The sequence below is a fragment of the Oncorhynchus nerka genome, linkage group LG13 (genome assembly GCF_034236695.1).
Source record: "Oncorhynchus nerka isolate Pitt River linkage group LG13, Oner_Uvic_2.0, whole genome shotgun sequence".
NCBI lineage: Eukaryota > Metazoa > Chordata > Actinopteri > Salmoniformes > Salmonidae > Oncorhynchus > Oncorhynchus nerka.
The window spans coordinates 10,525,799-10,552,761 of NC_088408.1; the positions used below are offsets into that span (position 1 = coordinate 10,525,799).

The window sequence follows — 26,963 nt, forward strand, 5'->3', positions numbered from 1 at the left end:
GAAAGACATGGAGTTCTGAATGAAAGATATGGAGTTCTGAATGAAATACATGGAGTTCTGAATGAAAGATATGGAGTTCTGAATGAAAGATATGGAGTTCTGAATGAAAGACATGGAGTTCTGAATGAAAGACATGGAGTTCTGAATGAAATACATGGAGTTCTGAATGAAATACATGGAGTTCTGAATGAAAGATATGGAGTTCTGAATGAAATATATGGAGTTCAGAATGAAAGATATGGAGTTCTGAATGAAAAATATGGAGTTCTGAATGAAAGATATGGAGTTCTGAATGAAAGATATGGAGTTCTGAATGAAAGACATGGAGTTCTGAATGAAAGACATGGAGTTCTGAATGAAATACATGGAGTTCTGAATGAAAGATATGGAGTTCTGAATGAAGGATATGGAGTTCTGAATGAAAGACATGGAGTTCTGAATGAAAGATATGGAGTTCTGAATGAAAGATATGGAGTTCTTTGTAATCCCTATGGAGTTCTTTATGGAGTCAATGAAAGATATGGAGTTCTGAATGAGAAGATTCATTTGTTCCAAATGTAAGATAATTGATTATTTTCCTGCTGGCTTTCTCATGAGCTGCACATAGTGTACATTTTCCCATAAATAACTTTGGGTCTCCGAAGGGTAGTTACTATACTGGTAGTCTAGTTACTATACGGGTAGTCTAGTTACTATACTGATAGTCTAGTTACTACACTGGTAGTGTAGTTACCATACGGGTAGTCTAGTTACTATACTGGTAGTCTAGTTACTACACTGGTAGTGTAGTTACTATACGGGTAGTCTAGTTACTATACTGGTAGTCTAGTTACCATACTGGTAGTCTAGTTACTATACTGGTAGTCTAGTTACTGTACTGGTGGTATTAAAGTACAGTATCCAGCAGGATTACAGTACAGGATCCATCTGCAGCAATATTACAGTCCAGTATTCATCTGCAGCAGTATTACAGTACAGTATCCATCTGCAGCAGTATTACAGTGCAGTATCCATCTGTAGCAGTATTACAGTCCAGTATCCATCTGCAGCAGTATTACAGTACAGTATCCATCTGCAGCCGTATTACACTACAGTATCCATCTGCAGCAGTATTACAGTGCAGTATCCATCTGTAGCAGTATTACAGTGCAGTATCCAGCGTTATTACAGTACAGTATCCATCTGCAGCAGTATTACAGTACAGCATCCATCTGCAGCAGTATTACAGTAGAGTATCCATCTGTAGCAGTATTACAGTGCAGTATCCAGCGGTATTACAGTATTGTATCCATCTGCAGCAGTATTACAGTACAATATCCATCTGCAGCAGTATTACAGTACAGTATCCATCTGCAGCAGTATTACACTACAGTATCCATCTGCAGCAGCATTAAAGTACACAATCCATCTGCAGCAGTATTACACTACAAAATCCATCTGCAGCAGTATTAAAGTACAGTATCCAGCAGTATTACAGTACAGTATCCAGCAGTATTACAGTACAGTATCCTGCAGTATTACAGTAGAATATCCATCTACAGCAGTATTAAAGTACAGTATCCTGCAGTATTACAGTACAGTATCCAGCAGTATTACAGTACAGTATCCTGCATTATTACAGTAGAGTATCCATCTGCAGCAGTATTAAAGTACAGTATCCTGCAGTATTACAGTACAGTATCCAGCAGTATTACAGTACAGTATCCTGCATTATTACAGTAGAGTATCCATCTGCAGCAGTATTAAAGTACAGTATCCAGCAGTATTACAGTACAGGATCCATCTGCAGCAGTATTACAGTACAGCATCCATCTGCAGCAGTATTACAGTGCAGTATCCATCTGTAGCAATATTACAGTCCAGTATTAATCCGCAGCAGTATTACAGTACAGTATCCAGCAGTATTACAGAACAGTATCCAGCTGCAGCAGTATTATAGTGTGGTGTCCAGCTGCAGCAGTATTACAGTATAGTATCAACAGCTACAGCAGGCATCTGGGTACACCACTGTCCTGGATGTGAGAAAAGCAAACAGTCTGATACCTGAATATTTACATTAGTTCCCTGAGCTAATGCCTTGACTGTAGCACAGCAGGCTAACACAGTCTGTCGCCCTGTCACGGCATTATTGCTTCATGAGAGGTTCAGAACTGTCGTTGACCACCTGTACAGGTATTTCAGTAACTCACCCCTCCCCCCCGCCTCCTTCCTCCTCCTTTCTCCTTCCGCTCTAATACCTAATAAAAAAAGCCATCAGTGTGTTCACCCAAGACGTGACTGTGCCCTGGCCAGACCTTAGGTTGGACTCAGTCTGCACTGAGGAACAGAAATATGTTGTCACAAGCCACACTGCATGGTGTTATATGTAGTCAAAATATAAGAATGTTTTCTTGTCTTGGTTCCATCAGCCTGTTAGACAATTAGAAGGTCATTCTGTGCCAAGCTTCTTTTCAATAGGACTCCGCCGTTCCACCGACAATGTCATTTGCATTCCAGAACCCGGCAGCGGATTGGAAAAAAAATATCTCTGGTTGTTTTGAATGTGAATCATCTGGTAATTTGGCAGCTCAGAGGCAGAGCTGTCAGTTCCATCTAACTTCTGTTCTGATGGTGAAATTATTTGGTGAAAGGTTTTTCAGGTCACACCAGATCGACTTCAGCATTCAATGTTTGTACAGGTACCCAGGACGCTAGGAAATGTCATCAGTACCGTCCTCTAGGGGCACGCCGAGCATTTATTACCATCTAGAAGGGCTTGAAACGCACACTCCGATACCAAGGATCGTGGGTTCAATTCCAGTACCTGGCACTAGTTTTTAACTCTTACCTTGACCAGTCGGAATGAATGCCGAAACCTAACCGTCAAAATGTGATGTTTATTCCCTCCTGGAAAGGCGTCAAATACTGAAGAGAGACTGAGATCTTGTTGCCAGGGATAGCATAATCAATATGTTACTCATTATATTATCTACACTCTTAAAGAAAAGTGTTATCTAGAACTTAAAAGGGTTCTTCAGCTGTCCCCTTTGTAGTACCCTTAATGATACTAGGTAGAACCCGTTTAGGTTCCATGTGGAACCTCTTCCACAGAGGGTTCTACATGAAATACAAAAAGGGTTCTACCTGGAACCAAAAAAAGGTTATTGTATGGGGACATACGAAGAACCCTTTTGGAACCTTGTTTTCCTAAGAGTGTCCCTCAGACCTGTAAAGATGCTTGTTTGATGCCTTGCTGTGATAGCTGCTAGCATACACTCGGCTGGACGGTCTGCATGTATCAAGCGTCTCAGAGTAGTGCTAGTCCAGGATGAAGTCTTATTCATTGTGATCGAAATAACAAAACTGATCCTAAATCAGCACTCCTACGCCGAGATACAGTAGCTGAAATGTTATTTCAAATCAGACAAGTGCTGCGGATGCCTGTAGATAAAGGACGTGGTACTTTGGCTATAACTCAAACAGCATCTGCTCCCTGCTGTCAAGGAAACCGTACATCATGTTATTCCACCAGAAAGAGTAGGCCAGCAATACTGTCCTCAACATCATGTTATTCCACCAGAAAAAGAACAGCCCTGTTAGGCCAGCAAAAAGAACAGCCCTGTCCTCAAATACAACGCTGGGAAAAAGAACAGCCCTGTTAACAGCCCTGTTACATCACAATACTGTCCTCAACAAAAAAGAACAGCCCTGTTACTGGGAAAAAGAACAGCCCTGTTACATCACAATACTGTCCTCAACAACGCTGGGAAAAAGAACAGCCCTGTTACATCACAATACTGTCCTCAACAACGCTGGGAAAAAGAACAGCCCTGTTACATCACAATACTGTCCTCAACAACGCTGGGAAAAAGAACAGCCCTGTTACATCACAATACTGTCCTCAACAACGCTGGGAAAAAGAACAGCCCTGTTACATCACAATACTTGTATGACAGCTATGTTCCAAACGGCATGGAAACAGTGGTGTAAAGGGTTCATTGAGTATCTCATATCCATCACAGTGGTTTGAGACAGCAGCGCGTGTGTGTGTGTGTGTGTGTGTGTGTACTTATCTCCTCAGCTGGATTGACGTCATGTATGTATAGTCGATCTGTAGTCATACATTGAACTGCTGGGTAACCCTGATTCAATGTCCAGTGGGTGAGTGATTTTCAAAAGCATGTTAATAAGGGGATTTTAAGCAGTGACATTCCCTTATAGAAAAAGGTCACATATCATCCATAAAGGTCATCTACCATCCATAAAGGTCATCTACCATCCATAAAGGTCATCTACCATCCATAAAGGTAACCTACCATCCAGAAAGGTAACCTACCATCCAGAAAGGTCACATACCATCCATAAAGGTCATCTACCATCCATAAAGGTCACCTACCATCCATAAAGGTAATCTACCATCCATTAAGGTCACCTACCATCCATTAAGGTCATCTACCTTCCATAAAGGTCACCTACCATCCATAAAGGTCATCTACCATCATCTCCCATCCATAAAGGTCACCTACCATCCAGAAAGGTAACCTACCATCCAGAAAGGTCACATACCATCCAGAAAGGTCACCTACCATCCATAAAGGTCACCTACCATCCATAAAGGTCACCTACCATCCATAAAGGTCACATACCATCCATAAAGGTCACCTACCATCCATTAAGGTCACCTACCATCCATAAAGGTAATCTACCATCCATTAAGGTCACCTACCATCCATTAAGGTCATCTACCTTCCATAAAGGTCACCTACCATCCATAAAGGTAATCTACCATCCATAAAGGTCACCTACCATCCATAAAGGTCACCTACCATCCATAAAGGTAATCTACCATCCATTAAGGTCACCTACCATCCATTAAGGTCATCTACCTTCCATAAAGGTCACCTACCATCCATAAAGTTCATCTACCATCATCTCCCATCCATAAAGGTCACCTACCATCCAGAAAGGTAACCTACCATCCAGAAAGGTCACATACCATCCATAAAGGTCACCTACCATCCATAAAGGTCACCTACCATCCATAAAGATAAAGGTCACCTACCATCCATAAAGGTCACCTACCATCCATAAAGGTCACATACCATCCATAAAGGTCACCTACCATCCATTAAGGTCACCTACCATCCATAAAGGTCATCTACCATCATCTCCCATCCATAAAGGTCACCTACCATCCAAAAGTAACCTACCATCCAGAAAGGTCACATACCATCCATAAAGGTCACCTACCATCCATAAAGGTCATCTACCATCCATAAAGGTCACCTACCATCCATAAAGGTAATCTACCATCCATTAAGGTCACCTACCATCCATTAAGGTCATCTACCTTCCATAAAGGTCACCTACCATCCATAAAGGTCATCTACCATCATCTCCCATCCATAAAGGTCACCTACCATCCATTAAGGTCATCTACCTTCCATAAAGGTCACCTACCATCCATAAAGGTCATCTACCATCCATAAAGGTCATCTACCATCATCTCCCATCCATAAAGGTCACCTACCATCCATAAAGGTCACCTACCATCCATTAAGGTCACCTACCATCCATAAAGGTCACCTACCATCCATAAAGGTCACCTCCCAAGCCCACATTCCCAGCATGGCTCTCTGCCATAGACACATATACCAGGAGATACATCCCGCATTTCCATAAATCTCCTGCAGTCTATATGCCATTGGGACAGACATAAAATCACACTGATTCTCTCTCCACTTCACTCCACACAATAGCATGTGCATCCCAAATTGCACCCTACTGCCTGTGTAGTGCACTACTTTCTACCAGAGCTCTATAGGGAATACGGTGTCATTTGGGATGCATCCATTTCCAAGGTGAACAACAAGTTAGGTTGATTTCTTTCTCCACTTCACTCAACACAATGGGAGTTTCCAACAATACCAGACCTTGTTTTGTACATGTCATTGTTGAGCATCTAACAGAAATGGAGCCTAATCTAATCAAGGATGTTTTCATGTTCCTGAGTCTGACTGAGTATAAAGACCTGTCAGAATCACAAGGATTGCTTTCTCCCCTTTCTGTTTAAAAAAAAATGTATTTATATTTTCTGCTGTGGGATTGGGAGGGATGTTTATGTGGAACTGCCTTCTGCTATGGGATTGGGAGGTATGTTTATGTGGAACTGCCTTCTGCTATGGGATTGGGAGGGATGTCTATGTGGAACTGCCTTCTGCTATGGGATTGGGAGGGATGTTATATGGAACTGCCTTCTGCTATGGGATTGGGAGGGATGTCTATGTGGAACTGCCTTCTGCTATGGGATTGGGAGGGATGTGTATGTGGAACTGCCTTCTGCTATGGGATTGGGAGGTATGTTTATGTGGAACTGCCTTCTGCTATGGGATTGGGAGGGATGTCTATGTGGAACTGCCTTCTGCTATGGGATTGGGAGGGATGTGTATGTGGAACTGTCTTCTGCTGTGGGATTGGGAGGGATGTTTATGTGGAACTGCCTTCTGCTGTGGGATTGGGAGGGATGTTTATGTGGAACTGTCTTCTGCTGTGGGATTGGGAGGGATGTTTATGTGGAACTGTCTTCTGCTATGGGATTGGGAGGGATGTTTATGTGGAACTGTCTTCTGCTGTGGGATTGGGAGGGATGTTTATGTGGAACTGCCTTCTGCCTGTGGTTCCCCCAACGCATTTGGAGTTGTCTCAATGAACAATATTCCAATGTCACTTCTGCTATTTACTATCGCCCCTGGGCTTAATACCTGCGTAGGTCTGAGAGAGGGGGGAGGGGGATGAGGAGAAAGAAGGAGGAGACAGAGGAGGAGGGGGAGAAAGAAAGAAAGAGGAGAGAAAAAAGACAGAGATAGAGAGGAAGGGGGGGGGGGAGACAGAGGGTGTAGATGGAGGATTGGCACAGACATGTACAGCCACGAACTGGAACCTCTGATCAGGAAAAAACACACAATTAGATGAGTATGTCTGATGCAGGCATGTACCTCAGTGCTAACGAGATGTACACGAGGACAGTCAGTCACATGCACAGGCAGAAACAGCCTCCTGATTCATCCTCACCTAGGCTTCCAGGGGTAGATTTTTCACACCCCACGAATACAATGCCTCCAGAAAGTATTTATACCACTTGACTTTGTAGTGTTACAGCCTGAATTCAAAATGTATTAAATAGATTTGTTTTCTCACCTATCTATACACGATACCCCATAATGACAAAGTGAAAACTTCCCTGAGTCAATAGTTTGTAGAAGCACCTTTGGCAGCGATTACAGCTGTTAGTCTTTCTGGGTAAGTCTCTAAGAGCTTTCCACACCTGGATTGTGTAACATTTGCCCATTATTATTTTCAAAATAGTGGATTTGGCTATGTCAGCCACACCCATTGCTGACAGGTGTATACAATCGAGCACACAGCCATACAATCTCCATAGACAAACATTGGCAGTAGAAAGGCCTGTACAGAAGAGCCCATGACTTTCAACGTGACCCCGTCATTGGATGCCACCTCTCCATCAAGTCAGTTTGCTAAAATTCTGCCCTGCTAGAGCTGCGTGAAAATATCTAGGAGCAACAACAACTCAGCCCCGAATTGGTAACCCACACAGCCTCACAGAATGGGACAACCGAGTTCCGCAACACTCACTACCAGTTCCAAACTGCCTCTTAAAGCAACGTCAGCACAAGAACTGTTCATCAGGAGCTTCATGAAATGGGTTTCCATAGCCGAGCAGCCGCACACAAGCCTAAGATCACCATGCACAATGCAAAGCATTGGCTGGAAGGGTGTAAAGCTTGCCGCCATTGGACTCTGGAGCAGTGGAAACACATTCTCTGGAGTGATGAATCATTCTTCACCATCTGGCAGTACGACAAATTAATTCAGGTTTGGCGGATGCCAGGAGAACGCTACCTGCCTGAATATATAGTGCCAACTGTAAAGTTTGGTGAAGGAGGAATAATGGTCTGGGGCTGTTTTTCATTAGTTCCAGTGAAGGGAAATCTTAATGCTACAGCATACATTGACATTCTAGATGATTCTGTGCTTCCAACTTTGTGGCAACAGTTTGGGGAAGTCCCTTTCCTGTTTCAGCATGACAACCCCCCCGTGCACAAAGCGAAGTCCATAAAGAAATGATTTGTCGAGATTGGTGTGGAAGAACATGACTGGCCTGCACAGAGCCCTGACCTCAACCCAATTGAACACCTTTGGGATGAATTGGAATGCCGACTGTGAGCCAGACCTAATCGCCCAACATCAGTGCCCAACCTCACTAATGCTCTTGTGGCTGAATGGAAGCAAGTCCTGGCTGCAATGTTCCAACATCTAGTGGAAAGCCTTCCACGAAGAGTGGAGGCTGTTATAGCAGCAAAGGGGGGACCAACTCCATATGAATGCCATGATTTTGGAATGAGATGGAATGAAAGGTGTCCACATAATTTTGGTCATGTAATGTATGCGTTGTGATTCTTCATTCACCTTTCTTTTAATTGAGAAGTGGACCAAGATAGTGGTTCCCGAACCTATTGGTGCCGTGACCCACAAAATCATTTTGGACTTTCTTATGAGCAACCAAGAGAACAAACCCATTATCTCTAGATAGGCATTCGATCTTAAACCACAACCCAAAAAGAACCAGCCATAATCAACCACCAGTGGGTCCCAACTCTTGTCCCACCATTTGGGGAACCCCGATATAGGTTATTTAGTGGTTCTCATGCTTATTAAACCACCAAAACCAATGTATGGATGGCAGTAGAAGCAGTAAAAGCAAAAGGCACAGACACACTGTCTTCACACAAAACGTTCAGCTGAGGGAAATAGGAAGTACCCCCCCTCTCCATCCATAGTGAGTCACGTTCTGGATACAAAGCATTACATGACTTCTAGATTACTCCACTATGGGGCTCAATGAAACTCACATACCTTTGATGGTTGGTCAATGGACTTGGGAACTCTACTTTGTTTTCTATCCCAGAAGTTAGCTATTAAGCGGGTTCATTTCTAAAGCTGATTTGCTACATTTATAATACTATTTTACAAGGGCTCCTTTTGTAAAGGGTTTTTATAAGAGATGTGGTCCCCTCTGTAACAGACTCAGAGGGCTGAAAGAGTCCAGCATGGCTCTAAGCATTATGTGGTGTCACTTTCCTTCGTCCCAAATCATTACAACACGAGTCACGACCTTATCCCATACCTTTCAGCCATAGATTAACGTCAGCCATCATCTACATCATCAATCATTTTTCCCACATTACTGGTCCCGATAACATCTCTTTAGAAAGAGAGACAGGCTATTTCAGAGAGACGAACCTGGATAAATAAAGGTCAAACAAGGTCAAAAGTAGTATATTTCTTCCTTGTCTGTTTTTAAATAACATAATAACAATAATAACATTAAGAACATAATAACATGAATAACATTAATAACATAATAACATGAATATCCTGAATAACACAATAACAATAATAACATTAATACAATTAATAACATGAATAACACAATACATAACAATAATAACATTAATAACATAATAACAATAATAACATTAATACAATTAATAACACGAATAACATAATAACAATACTAGCATTAATACAATTAATAACATGAATAACATATTAACAATAATAACTTTAATACAATTAATAACATGAAAAACACAATACATAAAAAACAGTATAGCATAATAACATGAATAACATAACAACATTAATAACAGTAATATTAATAACATAATACCAGTGATACCATTGATAACATAATACAATTAATACCTTAATAACATAATAACATGAATAACATGAATAACATAATAACACTAATAAAATTAATAGCATACCAACACTAATAACAAGAATAACATAATAACATTAATAACATAACCACTTTAATAACATGGATAACATAATAACATAATGCCATTAATTATATAATAACATTAATAACATTAATATCATGATATCTTTAATAATATAATGCCATGAATAGCATAATTACATAATGCCATTAATAACATAATAACATAATGCCATTAATAACATACTGCCATTAATAACATAATAACATAATGCCAGTAATAACATAATAACATAATGTCATTAATAACATAATAACATATTGCCATTAATAACATAATGCCATTAATACCATAATAACATAATGCCATTAATAACATAATAACATAATGCCATTAATAACATAATAGCATAATGCCATTAATAACATACTAACATAATACCATTAATGTTAGTAATAACACAATAACATTAATAACATAATTTCATTAATAACATAATAACACAATGCCATTAATAACATAATAACATAATGCCATTAATAACACAATGCCATTAATAACATAATAACATAATGCCATTAATAACATAATAACATAATGCCATTAATAACATAATAACATACTGCCGTTAATAACATAATAACATAATACCATTAATAACATAATAACATAATGACATTAATAACATAATAACATAATGCCATTAATAACATAATAACATAATGACATTAATAACATAATAACATAATACCATTAATAACATAATAACATAATACCATTAATGCTAGTAATAACACAATAACATTAATAACATAATTTCATTAATAACATAATAACACAATGCCATTAATAACATAATAACATAATGCCATTAATAACATAATAACATAATGCCATTAATAACATAATAACATAATACCATTAATGCTAGTAATAACACAATGACATTAATAACATAATTCCATTAATAACATAATAACATAATGCCATTAATAACATAATAACATACTGCCGTTAATAACATAATAACACAATAACATTAATAACATAATAACACTAATAACAGGAATAACATGAATAACAGGTGCAAAGACAGTTGTTTACAAGTAACCTCTAGATTCCTGTCAAGAGATAATGTTCCGTGTGTGTTAATAGAACTGTGGATGCATTACTGTGTTTGCCATACCACTATTACACCAAAGTGACTACTGTGAGTGTTGATTTGTGAATTTGTGAATGTCACTCTGTTACCAATGGCATCTTATTCCCTTTATCGTGCACTACTAATCAGGGCTCTGCTCAGAAGTAGTGCACTACTCATCAGGGCTCTGCTCAGAAGTAGTGCACTACTCATCAGGGCTCTGCTCAGAAGTAGTGCACTACTAATCAGGGCTCTGCTCAGAAGTAGTGCACTACTAATAAGGGCTCTGCTCAGAAGTAGTGCACTACTAATAAGGGCTCTGCTCAGAAGTAGTGCACTACTAATAAGGGCTCTGCTCAGAAGTAGTGCACTATATAGGGAACAAGGTGCCATTGGAGAAGCACCCCACCTGTTTTCATCAGGACTGTTGATGTGGTTGCTAGTGGTCACCAGGATACAGCCAGAAACAGTGGGAGGTTGGTTAAACTAACAGGAAAACGTGTTTACAACAGCCCTAAAGAGTATACAAACTGGCAATTGAGAGGTTGAGAGGTTGACTCACAGAGCTCTCTCTGATTGATGTTGAGACTCACACAGACAGGTATGATATGAGTGTTTCTTTAGATATCCATCCCCTTTAAGAGGCTGTTATTAAATGGGCTTAGATATCCATCCCCTCTAAGGGGCTGTTATTAAAGGGGCTTGCCCAATGTCTATGAACTCAATGAACTTCAGAGTGCATTTTGGAACAGCAAGCTTTAAACCTAATTCAATGATGTACTACCTAACAAGTAACAACAACAAGGCGTAAAGCCAAACACTCCACTGGGCGGCAGGTAGCCTAGCGGTTAGAGAATTGGGCCAGTAAACCAAAAGGTTGTTAGTTCAAAACCCAGAGCTGAGAAGGTAACATCTGACCACAGAGCTGAGGCACAGCTGCATGGTAGTGAACAACTACTGTACCAGAGCAGGGTCTGGACACAGTGACCTGAGAGGGGTCTGAACCAGTGACCTGAGAGGCGTCTGACCCAGTGACCTGAGAGGCGTCTGAACCAGTGACCTGAGAGGGGTCTGGACACAGTGACCTGAGAGGGGTCTGAACCAGTGACCTGAGAGGCGTCTGACCCAGTGACCTGAGAGGCGTCTGAACCAGTGACCTGAGAGGGGTCTGACCCAGTGACCTGAGAGGGGTCCGAACCAGTGACCTAAGAGGGGTCTGAACCAGTAACCTATGAGGGGTCTGACCCAGTCACCTGAGAGGGATCTGACCCAGTGACCTGAGAGGGGTCTGACTCAGTGACCCGAGAGGGGTCTGAACCAGTGACCTAAAAGGGGTCTGAACTAGTGACCTATGAGTGGTCTGGACACAGAGACCTGAGAGGGGTCTGACCCAGTGACCTGAGAGGGGTCTGACTCAGTGACCTGAGAGGCGTCTGAACCAGTGACCTATTAGTGGCCTGAACCAGAGACCTAAGAGGGGTCTGACCCAGTGACCTGAGAGGGGTCTGACCAAGTGACCTGAGAGGGGTTAGAACCAGTGACCTAAGAGAGGTCTGACCCAGTGACCTAAGAGGGGTCTGACCCAGTGACCTGAGAGGGGTTAGAACCAGTGACCTGAGAGGGGTCTGACCCAGTGACCTGAGAGGGGTCTGACCCAGTGACCTGAGAGGGGTCTGACCCAGTGACCTAAGAGGGGTCTGACCGAGTGACCTGAGAGGGGTCTAAACCAGTGACCTAAGAGGGGTCTGAACCAGTGACCTGAGAGGGGTCAGAACCAGTGACCTAATTTTATTTGCAGACTTTATTTGCAGACTTTACAATGAAATGCTTACTTACGAGCTCTTTCCCAACAATGCAGAGCTAGTAGGCAAGGATAAAAGTGACTAGGAAATCAGGATATAGAATAAACAGAGAAGCAGCAGTGTGAAAGTGTGTCTATGAAAGAGGTGTGACATGACAACTGGCTGAATTACCTTTATCTGGAGGAGAGTAGTGGGAAGTAGCAGGAAACAACAGTGGGAAATAGATGAAGCATGACTGAATTGTAGGCAGCCATGTTAGTTGTGGTCTACCTCCAATGTGGGGGTCATGGAATGGGAGGGAGCTAAGGCTTCGGAACATATGCTATCTCTCCTCTAAGTCAGGGGGTTGTCTTTCTGACTACGACCTGTAGAGAACCTCATGACTTAGATGAACCCCACAGGTCAGAGGTCAGATTCCATGACCTCCACATTGGAGGTAGACCACAACAAACATGGCTGTCTAAAAATGGTCAAAGACTCCAGCCACCCAAGTCATAGACTGTTCTCTCTGCTACCTCACGGTAAGCGGTACCCGAGCGCCAAGTCTAGGGCCAAAAGCTTCTACACCCAAGCCATAAGGCTCCTGAACAGCTTCTATACCCAAGCCATAAGGCTCCTGAACAGCTTCTACACCCCAGCCATAAGGCTCCTTAACAGCTTCTACACCCAAGCCATAAGGCTCCTGAACAGCTTCTACACCCAAGCCATACGACTACTGAACAGCTTCTACACCCAAGCCATAAGGCTCCTGAACAGCTTCTACACCCAAGCCATAAGGCTCCTTAACAGCTTCTACACCCAAGCCATAAGGCTCCTGAACAGCTTCTACACCCAAGCCATAAGGCTCCTGAACAGCTTCTACACCCAAGCCATAAGGCTCCTGAACAGCTTCTACACCCAAGCCACAAGGCTCCTGAACAGCTTCTACACCCAAGCCATACGACTACTGAACACCTTCTACACCCAAGCCATAAGGCTCCATAACAGCTTCTACACCCAAGCCATACGACTACCGAACAGCTTCTACACCCAAGCCTTAAGACTACTGAACAGCTTCTACACCCAACCCATACGACTACTGAACAGCTTCTACACCCAAGCCATATGACTACTGAACAGCTTCTACACACAAGCCTTAAGACTACTGAACAGCTTCTACACCCAAGCCATACGACTACTGAACAGCTTCTACACCCAAGCCATATGACTACTGAACAGCTTCTACACCCAAGCCATACGACTACTGAACAGGTTCTACACCCAAGCCATACGACTACTGAACAGCTTCTACACCCAAGCCTTAAGGCTCCTTAACAGCTTCTACACCCAAGCCATATGGCTCCTGAACAGCTTCTACACCCAAGCCATAAGGCTCCTTAACAGCTTTAACACCCAAGCCATAAGGCTCCTGAACAGCTTCTACACCCAAGCCATACGACTACTGAACAGGTTCTACACCCAAGCCTTACGACTACTGAACAGCTTCTACACCCAAGCCATACGACTACCGAACAGCTTCTACACCCAAGCCATATGACTACTGAACAGCTTCTACACCCAAGCCTTACGACTACTGAACAGCTTCTACACCCAAGCCATACGACTACCGAACAGCTTCTACACCCAAGCCATATGACTACCGAACAGCTTCTACACCCAAGCCATATGACTACTGAACAGCTTCTACACCCAAGCCATATGACTACTGAACAGCTTCTACACCCAAGCCATAAGACTACTGAACAACTTCTACACCCAAGCCATACGACTACTGAATAGCTTCTACACCCAAGCCATAAGACTACTGAACAGCTTCTACACCCAAGCCATAAGACTACTGAACAGCTTCTACACCCAAGCCATACGACTACTGAACAGCTTCTACACCCAAGCCATACGACTACTGAACAGCTTCTACACCCAAGCCATAAGACTACTGAACAGGTTCTACACCCAAGCCATACGACTACTGAACAGCTTCTACACCCAAGCCATAAGACTACTGAACAGCTTCTACACCCAAGCCATACGACTACTGAACAGCTTCTACACCCAAGCCATAAGACTACTGAACAGGTTCTACACCCAAGCCATACGACTACTGAACAGCTTCTACACCCAAGCCATACGACTACTGAACAGCTTCTACACCCTACTGAAGCCATAAGACTACTGAACAACTTCTACACCCAAGCCATACGACTACTGAACAGCTTCTACACCCAAGCCATACGACTACTGAACAGCTTCTACACCCAAGCCATACGACTACTGAACAGCTTCTACACCCAAGCCATAAGACTACTGAACAGCTTCTACACCCAAGCCATACGACTACTGAACAGCTTCTACACCCAAGCCATACGACTACTGAACAGCTTCTACAATCAAGCCATAAGACTACTGAACAGGTTCTACACCCAAGCCATAAGACTACTGAACAGCTTCTACACCCAAGCCATAAGACTACTGAACAGCTTCTACACCCAAGCCATACGACTACTGAACAGCTTCTACACCCAAGCCATAAGACTACTGAACAGGTTCTACACCCAAGCCATACGACTACTGAACAGCTTCTACACCCAAGCCATAAGACTACTGAACAGGTTCTACACCCAAGCCATACGACTACTGAACAGCTTCTACACCCAAGCCATACGACTACTGAACAGCTTCTACACCCAAGCCATAAGACTACTGAACAGCTTCTACACCCAAGCCATACGACTACTGAACAGCTTCTACACCCAAGCCATAAGACTACTGAACAGCTTCTACACCCAAGCCATACGACTACTGAACAGCTTCTACACCCAAGCCATAAGACTACTGAACAGGTTCTACACCCAAGCCATACGACTACTGAACAGCTTCTACACCCAAGCCATACGACTACTGAACAGTTTCTACACCCAAGCCATAAGACTACTGAACAGCTTCTACACCCAAGCCATACGACTACTGAACAGCTTCTACACCCAAGCCATACGACTACTGAACAGCTTCTACACCCAAGCCATACGACTACTGAACAGGTTCTACACCCAAGAACAGCTTCTACACCCAAGCCATAAGACTACTGAACAGGTTCTACACCCAAGCCATAAGACTACTGAACAGCTTCTACACCCAAGCCATAAGACTACTGAACAGCTTCTACACCCAAGCCATAAGACTACTGAACAGCTTCTACACCCAAGCCATACGACTACTGAACAGCTTCTACACCCAAGCAATAAGACTACTGAACAGGTTCTACACCCAAGCCATACAACTACTGAACAGCTTCTACACCCAAGCCATACGACTACTGAACAGCTTCTACACTCAAGCCATAAGACTACTGAACAGGTTCTACACCCAAGCCATAAGACTACTGAACAGCTTCTACACCCAAGCCATACAACTACTGAACAGCTTCTACACCCAAGCCATAAGACTACTGAACAGCTTCTACACCCAAGCCATAAGACTACTGAACAGCTTCTACACCCAAGCCATAAGACTACTGAACAGCTTCTACACCCAAGCCATACGACTACTGAACAGCTTCTACACCCAAGCCATAAGACTACTGAACAGGTTCTACACCCAAGCCATACAACTACTGAACAGCTTCTACACCCAAGCCATACGACTACTGAACAGCTTCTACACTCAAGCCATAAGACTACTGAACAGGTTCTACACCCAAGCCATAAGACTACTGAACAGCTTCTACACCCAAGCCATACGACTACTGAACAGCTTCTACACCCAAGCCATAAGACTACTGAACAGGTTCTACACCCAAGCCATACAACTACTGAACAGCTTCTACACCCAAGCCATACGACTACTGAACAGCTTCTACACTCAAGCCATAAGACTACTGAACAGGTTCTACACCCAAGCCATAAGACTGCTGAACAGCTTCTACACCCAAGCCATAAGACTACTGAACAGGTTCTACGCCCAAGCCATACGACTACTGAACAGGTTCTACACCCAAGCCATACGACTCCTGAACAGGTTCTACACCCAAGCCATAAGACTCCTGAACAGCTTCTACACCCAAGCCATACGACTACTGAACAGCTTCTACACCCAAGCCATACGACTACTGAACAGCTTCTACACCCAAGCCATAAGACTACTGAACAACTTCTACACCCAAGCCATACGACTACTGAACAGCTTCTACACCCAAGCCATACGACTACTGAACAGCTTCTACACCCAAGCCATACGACTACTGAACAGCTTCTACACCCAAGCCATAAGACTACTGAACAGCTTCTACACCCAAGCCATACGACTACTGAACAGCTTCTACACCCAAGCCATACGACTACTGAACAGCTTCTACACCCAAGCCATAAGACTACTGAACAGGTTCTACACCCAAGCCATAAGACTACTGAACAGCTTCTACACCCAAGCCATAAGACTACTGAACAGCTTCTACACCCAAGCCATACGACTACTGAACAGCTTCTACACCCAAGCCATAAGACTACTGAACAGGTTCTACACCCAAGCCATACGACTACTGAACAGCTTCTACACCCAAGCCATAAGACTACTGAACAGGTTCTACACCCAAGCCATACGACTACTGAACAGCTTCTACACCCAAGCCATACGACTACTGAACAGCTTCTACACCCAAGCCATAAGACTACTGAACAGCTTCTACACCCAAGCCATACGACTACTGAACAGCTTCTACACCCAAGCCATAAGACTACTGAACAGCTTCTACACCCAAGCCATACGACTACTGAACAGCTTCTACACCCAAGCCATAAGACTACTGAACAGGTTCTACACCCAAGCCATACGACTACTGAACAGCTTCTACACCCAAGCCATACGACTACTGAACAGCTTCCACACCCAAGCCATACGACTACTGAACAGCTTCTACACCCAAGCCATAAGACTACTGAACAGGTTCTACACCCAAGCCATACGACTACTGAACAGCTTCTACACCCAAGCCATACGACTACTGAACAGCTTCTACACCCAAGCCATAAGACTACTGAACAGGTTCTACACCCAAGCCATAAGACTACTGAACAGCTTCTACACCCAAGCCATACGACTACTGAACAGCTTCTACACCCAAGCCATAAGACTACTGAACAGGTTCTACACCCAAGCCATACAACTACTGAACAGCTTCTACACCCAAGCCATACGACTACTGAACAGCTTCTACACTCAAGCCATAAGACTACTGAACAGGTTCTACACCCAAGCCATAAGACTACTGAACAGCTTCTACACCCAAGCCATAAGACTACTGAACAGGTTCTACGCCCAAGCCATACGACTACTGAACAGGTTCTACACCCAAGCCATACGACTCCTGAACAGGTTCTACACCCAAGCCATAAGACTCCTGAACAGCTTCTACACCCAAGCCATAAGACTACTGAACAGGTTCTACACCCAAGCCATACGACTACTGAACAGCTTCTACACCCAAGCCATACGACTACTGAACAGTTTCTACACCCAAGCCATAAGACTACTGAACAGCTTCTACACCCAAGCCATACGACTACTGAACAGCTTCTACACCCAAGCCATACGACTACTGAACAGCTTCTACACCCAAGCCATACGACTACTGAACAGCTTCTACACCCAAGCCATAAGACTACTGAACAGGTTCTACACCCAAGCCATAAGACTACTGAACAGCTTCTACACCCAAGCCATAAGACTACTGAACAGCTTCTACACCCAAGCCATAAGACTACTGAACAGCTTCTACATCAAAGCCATACGACTACTGAACAGCTTCTACACCCAAGCAATAAGACTACTGAACAGGTTCTACACCCAAGCCATACAACTACTGAACAGCTTCTACACCCAAGCCATACGACTACTGAACAGCTTCTACACTCAAGCCATAAGACTACTGAACAGGTTCTACACCCAAGCTGAACATAAGACTACTGAACAGCTTCTACACCCTGAACAAGCCATACAACTACTGAACAGCTTCTACACCCAAGCCATAAGACTACTGAACAGCTTCTACACCCAAGCCATAAGACTACTGAACAGCTTCTACACCCAAGCCATAAGACTACTGAACAGCTTCTACACCCAAGCCATACGACTACTGAACAGCTTCTACACCCAAGCCATAAGACTACTGAACAGGTTCTACACCCAAGCCATACAACTACTGAACAGCTTCTACACCCAAGCCATACGACTACTGAACAGCTTCTACACTCAAGCCATAAGACTACTGAACAGGTTCTACACCCAAGCCATAAGACTACTGAACAGCTTCTACACCCAAGCCATACGACTACTGAACAGCTTCTACACCCAAGCCATAAGACTACTGAACAGGTTCTACACCCAAGCCATACAACTACTGAACAGCTTCTACACCCAAGCCATACGACTACTGAACAGCTTCTACACTCAAGCCATAAGACTACTGAACAGGTTCTACACCCAAGCCATAAGACTGCTGAACAGCTTCTACACCCAAGCCATAAGACTACTGAACAGGTTCTACACCCAAGCCATACGACTACTGAACAGGTTCTACACCCAAGCCATACGACTACTGAACAGGTTCTACACCCAAGCCATAAGACTCCTGAACAGCTTCTACACCCAAGCCATACGACTACTGAACAGCTTCTACACCCAAGCCATACGACTACTGAACAGCTTCTACACCCAAGCCATAAGACTACTGAACAACTTCTACACCCAAGCCATACGACTACTGAACAGCTTCTACACCCAAGCCATACGACTACTGAACAGCTTCTACACCCAAGCCATACGACTACTGAACAGCTTCTACACCCAAGCCATAAGACTACTGAACAGCTTCTACACCCAAGCCATAAGACTACTGAACAGCTTCTACACCCAAGCCATACGACTACTGAACAGCTTCTACACCCAAGCCATAAGACTACTGAACAGGTTCTACACCCAAGCCATAAGACTACTGAACAGCTTCTACACCCAAGCCATAAGACTACTGAACAGCTTCTACACCCAAGCCATACGACTACTGAAGCCATAAGACTACTGACAGCTTCTACACCCAAGCCATAAGACTACTGAACAGGTTCTACACCCAAGCCATACGACTACTGAACAGCTTCTACACCCAAGCCATAAGACTACTGAACAGGTTCTACACCCAAGCCATACGACTACTGAACAGCTTCTACACCCAAGCCATACGACTACTGAACAGCTTCTACACCCAAGCCATAAGACTACTGAACAGCTTCTACACCCAAGCCATAAGACTACTGAACAGCTTCTACACCCAAGCCATAAGACTACTGAACAGCTTCTACACCCAAGCCATACGACTACTGAACAGCTTCTACACCCAAGCCATAAGACTACTGAACAGGTTCTACACCCAAGCCATAAGACTACTGAACAGCTTCTACACCCAAGCCATACGACTACTGAACAGCTTCTACACCCAAGCCATACGACTACTGAACAGCTTCTACACCCAAGCCATAAGACTACTGAACAGGTTCTACACCCAAGCCATACGACTACTGAACAGCTTCTACACCCAAGCCATACGACTACTGAACAGCTTCTACACTCAAGCCATAAGACTACTGAACAGGTTCTACACCCAAGCCATAAGACTACTGAACAGCTTCTACACCCAAGCCATACGACTACTGAACAGCTTCTACACCCAAGCCATAAGACTACTGAACAGGTTCTACACCCAAGCCATACAACTACTGAACAGCTTCTACACCCAAGCCATACGACTACTGAACAGCTTCTACACTCAAGCCATAAGACTACTGAACAGGTTCTACACCCAAGCCATAAGACTACTGAACAGCTTCTACACCCAAGCCATAAGACTACTGAACAGGTTCTACGCCCAAGCCATACGACTACTGAACAGGTTCTACACGCAAGCCATACGACTCCTGAACAGGTTCTACACCCAAGCCATAAGACTCCTGAACAGCTTCTACACCCAAGCCATAAGACTACTGAACAGGTTCTACACCCAAGCCATACGACTACTGAACAGGTTCTACACCCAAGCCATACGACTACTGAACAGCTTCTACACCCAAGCCATAAGACTACTGAACAGGTTCTACACCCAAGCCATACGACTACTGAACAGGTTCTACACCCAAGCCATACGACTACTGAACAGCTTCTACACCCAAGCCATAAGACTCCTGAACAGCTTATTTGTATTTATTTTGCTGTTCCTCCTCGCTGCTTATGATCTATGTATAGTTACTTTACCCCTACATACATGTGCATTTGACCTCCATTACCTCTACTAGCTTGTATCCCCGCACATTGTCTTGGTACCGGTACCCCCTGTATATAGCCTCGTTATTGTTATTTTATTGTGTTCTTTTTTATTAAATTTTTTACTTCAGTTTATTTAGTAAATATTTTCTAAACTTTTATATTTTTTTAAAGTACATGGTTGGTTAAGGGCTTGTAAGTAAGCATTTCACGGCAAGGTCTAACTAAACCTGTTGTAGTCAGCACATGTGACAAATAACATTTGATCTGATTTGATCTGATTTCCCACCGCTGCTTCCCGAAGCCTCTCTACTCTCTTCCAGATATAGATCATTCAGACAGTGGTCAGGTCACCTCTTAGGTCACTGGGTCAGACCCTGCTCTGTTAGTTGTTCATGAGTACCTAAGTCATTCAGCTGTGCCTCAGCTCTGCGGTCAGATGTTACAGCAGAGGTCATGCAGGTACATGAACGTTAATAGTGCAGGCTAGAAATAGTTTTGTGAGGGGCAGAGATGGCGGGAATTGGGAACATGGATGTGTACCCAGCTGCAGAGTACATCATTAACAGCAGCAGCACATGGGAGCGGGACACTCACGTACAGTATGTGTACTTCGACGTGATCAAAGGTCAGGAATTTATTTCTGTTGGACTGTGATCTTTAAAATAATAGTTTTAATAGGCTTCCTGACATAGTATAATATTAAAAGTCTATGACATATTGGTCTAAGTCGACAGCTCTATTGTTTTCTTTGAACACAATTCACACAAGAAGCGCCCAGAAACACCTTCAAGCAAACTGCTAAATTTTCTGAGCAAATGGGGAGAGATTATATTTGTGCACGCCTGGTGCACAAATTGATGAAGTATGTCACGCAGCGAGAGTCGAGGGGAAATGAACGGATTGGGTTCAGTCAGTTCATTCAGTAATCCTGATGAGCCCTTCACAGCTAGCTAGTTCAGTCAGTCATCCTGATGAGCCCTTCCCAGCGAGCTAGTTCAGTCAGTCATCCCGATGAGCCCATCCCAAGCTAGCTAGTTCAGTCAGTCATCCTGATGAGCCCTTCCCAGCTAGCTAGTTCAGTCAGTCATCCTGATGAGCCCTTCCCAGCTAGCTAGTTCAGTCAGTCATCCTGATGAGCCCTTCCCAGCTAGCTAGTTCAGTCAGTCATCCCGATGAGCCCTTCCCAGTTAGCTAGTTCAGTCAGTCATCCTGATGAGCCCTTCCCAGCTAGCTAGTTCAGTCAGTCATCCCGATGAGCCCATCCCAAGCTAGCTAGTTCAGTCAGTCATCCCGATGAGCCCATCCCAAGCTAGCTAGTTCAGTCAGTCATCCCGATGAGCCCTTCCCAGTTAGCTAGTTCAGTCAGTCATCCTGATGAGCCCTTCCCAGCTAGCTAGTTCAGTCAGTCATCCCGATGAGCCCATCCCAAGCTAGCTAGTTCAGTCAGTCGTACCGATGAGCCCTTCCCAGTTAGCTAGTTTATGCTTCTGGGTAAAAGTAGAAACTTCAGCGAGAATTAGACATTTGTCTGCCAAAGTTGAGACGGTGAGTATTCAGAATCATTCCGTTTATCTGAGAAATTGTCAAGAATGTGGGTAACTGGTGAAAGGAGTCAGGCTCAGGAGAGCTGAGATGCGTGGACAAGGTATTTAATAAAGTAAACACCAGTACAAAACACAATACAATGGTGCAGGTAAAAATACTGGAACCACGAATAAACGGGCGTAACAACAAAACCCGGCAACAATAATACCAGCCGTCAGAATACAGCTCAACAATAATACCAGCCGTCAGAATACAGCCCAACAATAATACCAGCCGTCAGAATACAGCCCAACAATAATACCAGCCGTCAGAATACAGCCCAACAATAATACCAGCCGTCAGAATACAGCCCAACAATAATACCAGCCGTCAGAATACAGCCCAACAATATGTGGGGGAAACCAGAGGGTTAAATAATGAACACGTAATAAAGGAATTGAAACCAGGTGTGTAGAAAACAAAGACAAAACAAATGGAAAATGAAAAGTGGTGATGGCTAGAAGGCCGGTGACGTCGACCGCCTGAACGCCGTCCGAACAAGGAGAGGGACCAACTTACAGGCCTGCTATTGGCTACGCTCTCTAGCTACTTCCCTCACACTTCTGCGGCAAGCGGAAGCAAATTACACTGTGCCCCATGTTGTTGTGTTGCTGGCTTTCAGCGCAAACTCTCCCCATTGAGCAGCAGTAGATGGTGTCACGATGACATACAGTATTACAAGTTATTTCTTGTGTAGGCTGCTACCCTACTCTAAATATAAATCAAGTGTCACGACTTCCTCCGAAGTTGGTCCCTCTCCTTGTTCGGGCTGCGTTCGGCGGTCGATGTCACTGGCTTTCTAGACACCTCCGATCCATGTTCCATTTTAGTTTAGTTTTATCTTCATTATACACACCTGGTTTCCATTCCATAATCAATGTTCCTTATTTAACCCTCTGGCTTCCCTTTCTGTTTTGTGAGTGATTGTCATTGTCATGTGGATTCGTTTTTGTGCTCTGGATATTTGTATTTTTTCTTTGCTTACATTTGGAGTAAATTCAGATTAATACTCATACCTGTGTCCTGCGCCTGACTCCGCTTATCCATTCACCTAATCGCTGACAGAATCACTCACCATAAAATGGAATCAGCAGGTGCAGCCAGCCCTCCTCTCCCAGTGGAGGAGCACATTTAGCAGCATGTTACAGAGTCTCAGTACAGCCATGGATCGCGTGCTGCAAACCATTGACCGATGGGAGAGAGGGGGTTTTCCAGTTACCACCCCAGCTCCCACAACAACCTCCACTGATGTCCACCCCTCCTTCATCAGGATCCAGTGGGATTCGGCTCTCGCTCCCTGGATCGTATGACGGAACGGCTGCCTGGTGCCAGTGGTTCCTACTCCAGCTGGAGCTCTACCTGGCAGCTGTTCAGCCGGCCCCTTCGGGACGTGAGAGAGTGAGCGCCCTCATCTCTTGTCTGACTGGTAAAGCACTGGAATGTTCCATCTGGGGAAGGGAAGGCCCGATGTTGGACAATTACGAGGATTTCACCCGTTTTTTGATCATCCACCTGTAGGGAGAGCGGCGGGGGAACTCTTGTACCATCTAAGACAGGGGATGAGGAGCGCTCAAGAGTTTGCGCTGGACTTTAGAACTCTGGAAGGTAGTGCACCTGGCTGTGCATAGAGAGACACCGTGCGCTCCACCGCATAACACGGTGCCTGACCAGTACGACGCTCGCCACGGTAAGCTGGGGGAGTTGACTCAGGTCCCCAACCTGACTCAGCCACACTCCCCATGTGGGGGGCGCACGGTGTCTCTCTATGCACAGCCAGGTGCACTACCTTCCAGCTCCCCGAATCGGCCGCCAGTACGTCTCTACGGCCCAGGATATGCTGCACTGGCTCTGCGCACTGTGTCTCCGGTGTGTCTGCACAGCCCAGTGCGTCCTGTGCGTCCTGTGCCTGCACCCCGCATGTGCCGGGCCAAAGTAACCATCCAGCCAGGACGGGTTGTGCAGGCTCCTGGGGGGGCTGCCTCTCGGGCTTCCTTGCTAGCGGTGTCCCTTCGTAAAGCTGGACGGCGGACGGCGATACTCCCCAGCCTGCCTCCAGGGTCCCTTACCGTCCAGGATCGCCTCCCAAGTCCATGAATCCTGAACACGCTGCTCCTCCTTACCACGGTTCTTGGTCCGTTGTTGGTGGTGGGAAGTTCTGTCACGGCCGTTGAAAGAAGAGGACCAAGGTGCAGCGTGGTGCATTTTCTTTATGATAAAAAATGACGCCAACAAAACAACAAACGAGAAAACAACCGTGAAGCTACAGGCTATGTGCCATAAACAAAAGTCAACTTCCCACAAAGACAGGTGGAAAAGGACTACCTAAGTATGGTTCTCAATCAGAGACAACGATAGACAGCTGTCCCTGATTGAGAACCCTACCCAGCCAAAACATAGAAATACAAATAATAGAACATAGAATACCCACCCCAAATCACACCCTGACCAAACCAAATAGAGACATAAAAAGGAACTCTAAGGTCAGGACGTGACATCAGCCCGGCAGAGCGAAACTATGATGTGGAGGATCCTTAATGCGTGGAGACATTGGCTTGAGAGGGCTAGACACCCTTTCCTCATTTGGACTGACCTCCGCAATCTGGAGTACATTCTGGCAGTGAGGAGACTGAACCCTCGTCAGACGAGGTGGGCCATGTTTTTCACCCGCTTTGTTTTCACCCTATCCTACAGACCAGGTTCCCAGAACGTGAAGGCAGACGCACTGTCCCTGATGTATGACACTGAGGAGCGGTCCGTGGATCCCACTCCCATAATTCCAGCTTCTTGCCTTGTGGCACCGGTGGTATGGGAGGTTGAGGCGGACATCGAGCGGGCGTTACATACAGAGCCCACTCCCACACAGTGTCCAGTTGGCCGTCTGTACGTTCCGTTTGATGTCCATGATCGTTGGATCGTTTGGGCTCACACGTCACCCTCCTCTGGTTATCCTGGCATCGGTCGGGACAGTGCGCTGTCTTGCTGGGAAGTACTGGTGGCCCATGTTAGCTGAGGACGTGAGGGTTTATGTTTCCTCCTGCTCAATGTGCGCACAGTGCAAGGCACCTAGACACCTGCCAAGAGGGAAATTACAACCCCTTCTCATTCCACAACGACCGTGGTCACACCTATCGGTGGATTTCATGACGGATATTCCCCGGGGCAACAACGCGATCCTGGTCGTTGTCCTGCCGTCTCCTTCCTTTGCCTGGTCTCCCTACGGCTCTACAGACTGCGGAGGCCCTGTTCACCCACGTATTCCGGCACTACGGGGTGCCTGAGGATAGAGTTTCTGATCGAGGTCCCCAATTCACATCTAAAGTCTGGAGGGTGTTTATGGAACGCCTGGGGTCTCGGTCAGCCTCACCTCAGGTTTTCACCCCGAGAGTAACGGTCAGGTGGAGAGAGTCAACCAGGATGTGGGTAGGTTTCTGCGGTCCTATTGCCAGGACTGGCCGGGGGAGTGGGCGGCTTTCATCCCCTGGGCGGAGATGGCCCAAAACTCCCTCCGCCACTCTTCCACTAACCTATCACCTTTTCAGTGTGTGCTAGGTTAACGGACGGTCCTGGCACCGTGGCATCAGATCGAGGCTCCTGCGGTGGATGAATGGTTTTACTGTCCCTCTTTGTGTTCGGGCGGCGTTCGGTGGTTGACGTTACCGGCTTTCTAGTCACCACCGATCCATGTTTAATTTTCATTTTAGTTTTGTCCTCATTATACACACCTGTTTTCCATTCCATAATCAACGTTCCTTATTTAACCATCTGGCTTCCCTTTCTGTTTTGTGAGTGATTGTCATTGTCATGTGGGTTCGTTTTTGTGCTCTGGATATTTGTATTTTTCTTGTTGGAACATTGCTTACATTTTGAGTAAATTCAGATTATTATTATCAGATTATTACTCATACCTGTGTCCTGCGCCTGACCATTCACTTAATAGCTGACATCAAGGGGAATGGAACAAATTGTCCAAGTTAGCTACAGCCAGCCACATGTAATAGCCTACAGCTTTTTTCCCGGTGGAAAGTCTCACATCAGCAAGCCCCTCGCACCTGCTTGTCATTACGTTAGCTAATTGGCATGTCATGCTGAAATCCAGATGGTGATCAATACTACAAGTTATTTCTCCCTCGCCCATTGAAATGAACAACATTTAACTAGAGTTATACTGCTGTTGTTTCTAGCTAGCCAGCATAAACTAGCTAGCTGGGAAGGGCTAATCAGAAAGACTGACTGTAGTAATTGAACCAAATCCATTTGTCTGCACACTTGACTCTCAGCTACGCTACATACCTCATCAATTTGGGCATCAGGCGTGTCCGTATAGCTTCTCCTGGACTAATAAAA

General features: G+C 44.6%; 1 protein-coding gene across 1 annotated transcript in view; it reads right to left on the reverse strand.

Moving 5' to 3' along the window:
• The window catches only part of LOC135574648 (keratin-associated protein 10-2-like), a 15,514-nt gene extending 2,174 nt beyond the window's left edge, over positions 1 to 13,340 (reverse strand). The window contains 3 exon segments of the mRNA XM_065026099.1: positions 11,893 to 12,110; positions 12,512 to 12,615; positions 13,332 to 13,340. Of these exon segments, the coding sequence (XP_064882171.1) occupies positions 11,893 to 12,110; positions 12,512 to 12,615; positions 13,332 to 13,340 (331 nt within the window).
• Positions 13,341 to 26,963: the final 13,623 nt, after the last annotated feature.